Here is a 6,149-nt window from a genome sequence, read left to right as displayed (position 1 = left end):
CCCCAAGGCGCTGTCTCGAATCTCGCGGTCCGGCTCAGGGCACTGTCCCCCAGGCGTTGCCGTGATCCGCGATTGATACGGTCTACGGACCGACTAAAAATAGCATTTCGACGCGCCATCGACGCGAATGTACGAACCCAACGCAGTGTCGTAATTGATAATAATCGTCAAATTGAATAAACTGCACAATAAGTTATTCACGCGAAACTACAGTGTGTGTGAGTTTAATTATTCCCCGCTGATTCACAAAACATTTTGGTGCCTCCTGTGAGGTCGGGCCTCTACGCGAAGGTGAATTAGTGCCAGCAGCCTGACAACACAACAATTCAGATCCAGTCCAGAGCCGCAGGTCTAGAGCTGCAGGACCAGAGCCGCAGGACCAGAGCCGTGGTGCCAGAGCTACAAGGCGCCAGGTCGTAGCCAACCGTTAAGGTCAAGTAAGTCGTTCGATCCTTATCCCTCCTCAAATCGTTAGTCATGGCCGACAGAGTTAGACTCATTATTCAGAAACGAACGTCGTTAAAATCTCAAATAACGACCTTATCTAATCTCCTCGATAAAAACAAAATCAATGGTGCCGCGTTGAAACTCCGAAATGAGCGTTTGACCGAGTTATACCGTGCGTACGAGGAATACAATGACGAGCTCGCGTTATTAGAGCCAAGCGACGCGCATGAGGAAGAATTCGCGAACATTCAAGAGCGCTTCTACGCTCTCGCGGGCAGAATAGACGACATAATAAATGAGACCGCGACTTCAAGTGCAGGCAACAGCGTGTTAAACGACGACGATCGGGCGCGATCCGACAATAGCGGGACCGCGACGGTTGCTAAAAAGCGACGAATTAAGTTGCCAGAGGCCTCCCTGCCAATGTTCAACGGTAAATTCGAAAATTGGCTGTCGTTTAAAAACGCGTTTAATAACATGATAGGTTCGCAAACGGACTTGTCAGAAATCGACAAATTGCATTATTTAAAGTCGGCTCTAACCGGTGACGCAGCCAGCAAGGTATCGATCTTTGCCGTCGACGGAACAAATTATACAAAGGCATGGGAGCTGCTTGAGCGTGCTTATGAGGTAAAGCGAGTCTTAGTGTCCCGTCATCTTTCGCTAATTCTAAATTTGCCCGTGTTAGAAAAAGAGACGACGAGCGGTTTAACCAAGCTGGCCGACGACGCGCAGCAACACATTGCGTCATTAAACGTGCTAGGTATCTCTGTGGGATCCGAGATGGTCGTTCATATCCTCGAGAGTAAATTACCGAAAGTGACCTTAGAAAAATGGGAGCAAACTCTCGAAAGAGATGAGCTTCCCAAACTCGAGGAAATGTACGAGTTTCTGTACAAGACCGCGGTATGCGCGTCTAAACGCGAGAGAGCCAAGGTAGCGGAAGCGGAGAGATGCAAGGGCGAGCCTCCGATCAAAAGAAAGCCGAAATATCCAGAAAATAAGGCTTTCATGCTAAATGTCGCACGCAACTGTGTAGCATGTAAAACACGGCGCCATCCTCTATACTTGTGCGATAAATTTAAACAATTGCCGGTGCCTAAGCGCATCGAGATGGTGAGAGCCGCTAAAGTCTGCTATAATTGTTTGCATTCTCATCGAGATCGCCCTTGCAAGTTCTCCAATTGCACTATCTGCCAAAAACGCCACAACACTCTCCTGCATCGCGAGGATTTTGCGGTAAAACCCGACGCGACAAGGGCTGACGCAACTCAGTCTTGACTAGCCGGCCCGATCGCGAGCAGAGCGACGAGCCTCGTAGCATTATCCCGGAACGTGGCGCCACAGTTATTGACGAGTGCGATGATATACATTCGCGTCGGCGCGAATCGCTCGGTTAAGTGTCGCGCGTTGCTAGACACCGGTGCGACCGCTAACTTCATCAGCGAGCGTATCGTGAAGCAATTAAACGCGCCTGTGATCCCGCACGCGACGCCGGTCGGCGCGATTAATGCTATGCACACTTACTCGAAGGGCATGGTCCGGATCACCGTGCAGTCGATGCGTAACGACTTTCACAAGGAAATTGCGTGTTTGATAATGCCGACGATTACCGACTTAGTTCCGTCTGAGGCCTTCCCGCGAAGCTCGATTAAAGTACCGCCGAACGTCAAATTAGCGGACCCCGAATTTCATTTGCCGCGCCCTATTGATTTATTGATCGGTTCCGGGGCGACCTTATCATTGTTCTCCATCGGGCAAATAAACTTGTCGCATGAGGGGCACGATTTATATTTGCAAAAAACGCGTTTAGGTTGGGTAGTCGCCGGCAGTGCGGCCTTGCACAATCCGACGGGTACCGGGGCGTGTTACTTAACAAAGCTGGAATCGCAGCTGGAGAATTTTTGGACAATCGAGGAAGTCGCGGCGGACAAATCGAATCCGGGAAAGGATAATGATTGCGAGGCGCATTTTATAAGGAACACGCGTCGCGAGGACGACGGGCGTTACACGGTCCGCTTGCCATTCCGGGAAACGAACAAGCGCATCGGCGAATCGCGTACCATCGCATTCAAGCGTTTTTTAGCGTTGGAGCAAAAATTCAACGCAAACGAAACATTTAAGATCGATTACTCGCGAGCGATGGAAGAATATATAAGGCTAAAGCACATTTCCGTAATCGAAGACCCCGCGGACGACGACGGATATTACCTGCCTCACCACGCGGTGGTTAAGGATTCGAGCACCACCACCAAGGTGCGGATAGTTTTCGATGCTTCCGCGAAAGCGAATAATGGCGTGTCTTTGAACGACGTCTTGATGGTAGGGCCTATAATTCAAGATAAATTATTTTCGCACTTAATTCGGTTTCGCATGTACAAATATGTAGTCACCGCGGATATCGAAAAAATGTATTTGCAAATATTATTGCACGAGGATGACCGGCGGTATCAAAGAATCCTTTGGCGTAAAGACGGTGAAGTCCAAACGTTTCAGTTTAATACGCTAACATTTGGCGTTTCATCGTCATCATTTCTCGCGATTCGAACATTACAAAAACTAGCCGATGACGAACGCCACGTGTACCCTAGAGCGGCGGAAATCATTAAAGCGCATCTATACGTGGACGACCTGCTAACCGGAGCCGATAGCGTCGAAGAGGCCCGAGCGTATCGAGATGAAATAATCGCGTTGTTAGCTCGGGGCGGCTTCGCGATTAGGAAATGGGCTTCCAATGACGAACGCGTTGTTAATGACCTGCCAGTCAGTGCGCTGCATACGGACTTTACATTCGACGGAGATCTTTCTTTAAAAACTCTTGGCGTGACGTGGCATGCGCGAAACGACGAGGTGCGTTACTTCGCCCGGCACATTAAAATTCCGAAGAAATTAACAAAGCGGAACATATTGTCGGAGATCGCGAAAATCTATGACCCGTTAGGGTTGTTGGGCCCTCTCGTGTTGCATGCCAAGAAAATAATGCAGGATGTATGGCGATGCCGGCTGGATTGGGACGAATCCGTTCCGCAAAACATCTACACGGAATGGCTAGATTTCGTAAATCAATTTGAGTTAATAAATCAAATTTCCGTTAGCCGTAAGTTACTAGTAGAAGACGCTTGTGACATACAGATTCACGGATTCTGTGATGCTAGCAGCATTGGTTATGGCGCATGCTTGTACGTACTTTCGACAGATAGGCGCGGGAATACGGTCGTCAGGCTACTATGCGCCAAGTCGCGCGTCGCGCCGTTAAAACCCGTCACTATACCTCGTCTCGAGCTTTGCGGCGCGTTACTGTTGGCACGGCTATATTTCGAAGTGAGCGGCGCTCTAAGGGTCATGCCCACGAGAACGTTTTTCTGGTGCGACTCAACCGTCGTTCTCCACTGGCTGAACACGTCGCCTCACCTGCTTAATTCGTTCGTAGCGAATCGAGTCGCGGAAATTCAAAAGCTTACGACGTCATGCGAGTGGCGGCACGTTAAATCGGAAGACAATCCCGCCGATGCGTTGTCGAGAGGGCAATTACCGCGCGCATTCATTCGGAATCTGATGTGGTTCGCGGGGCCCGCGTGGCTGTGTCAGGGCGGAAGCGAATGGCCTAAAGAATTCGTGCGGACGAGCGAGGTATTAGAGTTAAGAAAAAACGTTTGCTTAGCTGCAACGTCGGGCGATCCCGGGATGTTTGACGGGTACTCCTCCTACTCTAAAACGCTCCGAATCGTAGCGTACTGTTTACGATTTCGACATCCTAACAAGCGTGTCGGGCCGTTGTGCGCAAAGGAAATTGACGAGGCGGAAACGCGAATATTAAAAATCGTTCAGAACGCTCAATTTCCTAGCGAGATCAAGGGGCTTACAAACGAGAATCCCACGATCAAGGGCAAAATAGCTAACTTAAGCCCATTCATAGACAGCGACGGCTTGATTCGCGTGGGAGGACGGATTCAAAAATCAGAATTAGCATTCTCGAGGAAACATCCGATTTTGCTCCCGAGCCGGCATAATTTGACCGATCGTATTATCCACGAGACTCACGAAAGGCATCATCACGCGGGTATTCAAACAACGCTCTATATTCTTCGCCAAAAATATTGGTTGATTGACGGCCGAAATCAGGTGCGAAAAATCGTGCGTGCTTGCGTGAAATGCTTTCGATTCGACGCCAGCGCCGTCGAGTATAAAATGGGAAGCCTTCCGGCGGCTCGTGTGCGCGAGGCGGTACCCTTCACCAATACCGGCGTCGACTTCTGCGGCCCGTTCTTCATTAAGGAAAAAAAGCACCGCAATCGAGCGCGAGTCAAAGTATACGTATGCGTATTCGTGTGCATGGCAATAAAGGCGGTGCATCTCGAGATCGTCAGTGACTTGTCGTCGGACGGTTTTCTTGCGGCGTTGCGGCGATTCGTGGCAAGACGGGGATTGCCAGCGCACGTCTACTCCGATAACGGGACGAATTTCGTAGGCGCGAATAATCAGCTAAAGGAGCTGTATGCCTTGCTTAATTCGGAAGAGCATCAAAATCTCGTAAATCGGTTCGCGAATGAGCGTCGAATAGTATGGCATTTTATACCACCGGTAGCGCCGCATTTCGGAGGATTGTGGGAGTCGACCGTGAAACTTTTCAAGCACCATTTTAAACGCGTCGTAGGAGATTTACTATTTACGTTTGAGGAGTTGAACACCTTTGTTGTTGAAGTTGAGGGTATTTTAAATTCCCGGCCAATTGTCACCCTCTCCTCTGATCCGAACGACTTGCTGGTATTATCTCCGGCTCATTACTTGATTGGCAAACCATTGACGACCCTTCCGGAGGGAGACCTATCGTGTGTTCCAGCAAACCGACTGTCCACCTGGCAGCACATCTCCAAGGTGCGACAGGACTTCTGGGCACGCTGGAGTCTCGAATATTTAAACGAGCTCCAAACCCGCACCAAATGGGTTAAGGATGGGCCGAAGCTTGATGTGGGAACCGTCGTGCTTATAAAGGACAAAAATCTGCCGTGCAACCAGTGGGCCTTGGGCAGAGTGACAGAGGTTCAACCAGGCGAGGATGGAATCGTTCGAGCTGCCTCAGTCAAAACCTCAACCGGACAATTAACAAGAGCGGCGAGATATTTATGTCCCTTGCCAATCGAGCGGTAGCGTCATGCGCAACCACCAAAAACTCATTGTAAAGCGGGCTATCACAAGCCAAAACACGTATCAAGCCAACGGGCTACATTATTATAAGCATGCGATTATTATGCGATTATACGATTATTCTAGGATATCCTAATATGCGTTATCGGTCTCTTATGCGTAAACAAAATTAAAACAGTCGTTGATCGATCCCTCTCAACGGGGGGAGGATGTAACGACGAGACCGAGGGTCGTGCACGACACGCGTCATACGATTATACATGTGATACATACATACAATTAACGAACGTTCGAACTTACAAACACGGACAGCTCGGCCGCCCTGGGACACGCGTACGCGGCACCGCTTGAGATGTCTGTGCGGCTTCGTTTGAAATCTCCACGCGGCGCCGATCAAACATTCGGCGATAGCGGCGGCTGTCCAAAAGACGGCCGCCGCAAAAACGAGGAATTCTGTGAAGCGACCGCGCCAATGAAAATCAACCCTGGATGGTGGGGCGGACAATGATCGTGAGCGACGGAAGGACGATTTGACCACTCGATCAATAGCCACGGAA

General features: G+C 49.9%; 2 protein-coding genes across 2 annotated transcripts; both read left to right on the top strand.

Annotated features, from left to right (window-relative positions):
- The first annotated feature begins 477 nt into the window (after positions 1–477).
- Positions 478–1,728, top strand: LOC105457730. The gene has a single exon (XM_011702569.1). It carries the CDS (start codon positions 478–480, stop codon positions 1,726–1,728), a length of 1,251 nt encoding a protein of 416 aa, XP_011700871.1.
- An 81-nt stretch (positions 1,729–1,809) lies between these two features.
- Positions 1,810–5,595, top strand: LOC105457721. The gene has a single exon (XM_011702560.1). It carries the CDS (start codon positions 1,810–1,812, stop codon positions 5,593–5,595), a length of 3,786 nt encoding a protein of 1,261 aa, XP_011700862.1.
- The last annotated feature ends 554 nt before the right edge of the window (positions 5,596–6,149 follow it).

Source organism: Wasmannia auropunctata, unplaced genomic scaffold, assembly GCF_000956235.1.
Source record: "Wasmannia auropunctata unplaced genomic scaffold, wasmannia.A_1.0 LD336103.1, whole genome shotgun sequence".
NCBI lineage: Eukaryota > Metazoa > Arthropoda > Insecta > Hymenoptera > Formicidae > Wasmannia > Wasmannia auropunctata.
This window is presented reverse-complemented; position numbering and strand designations above follow the sequence as displayed.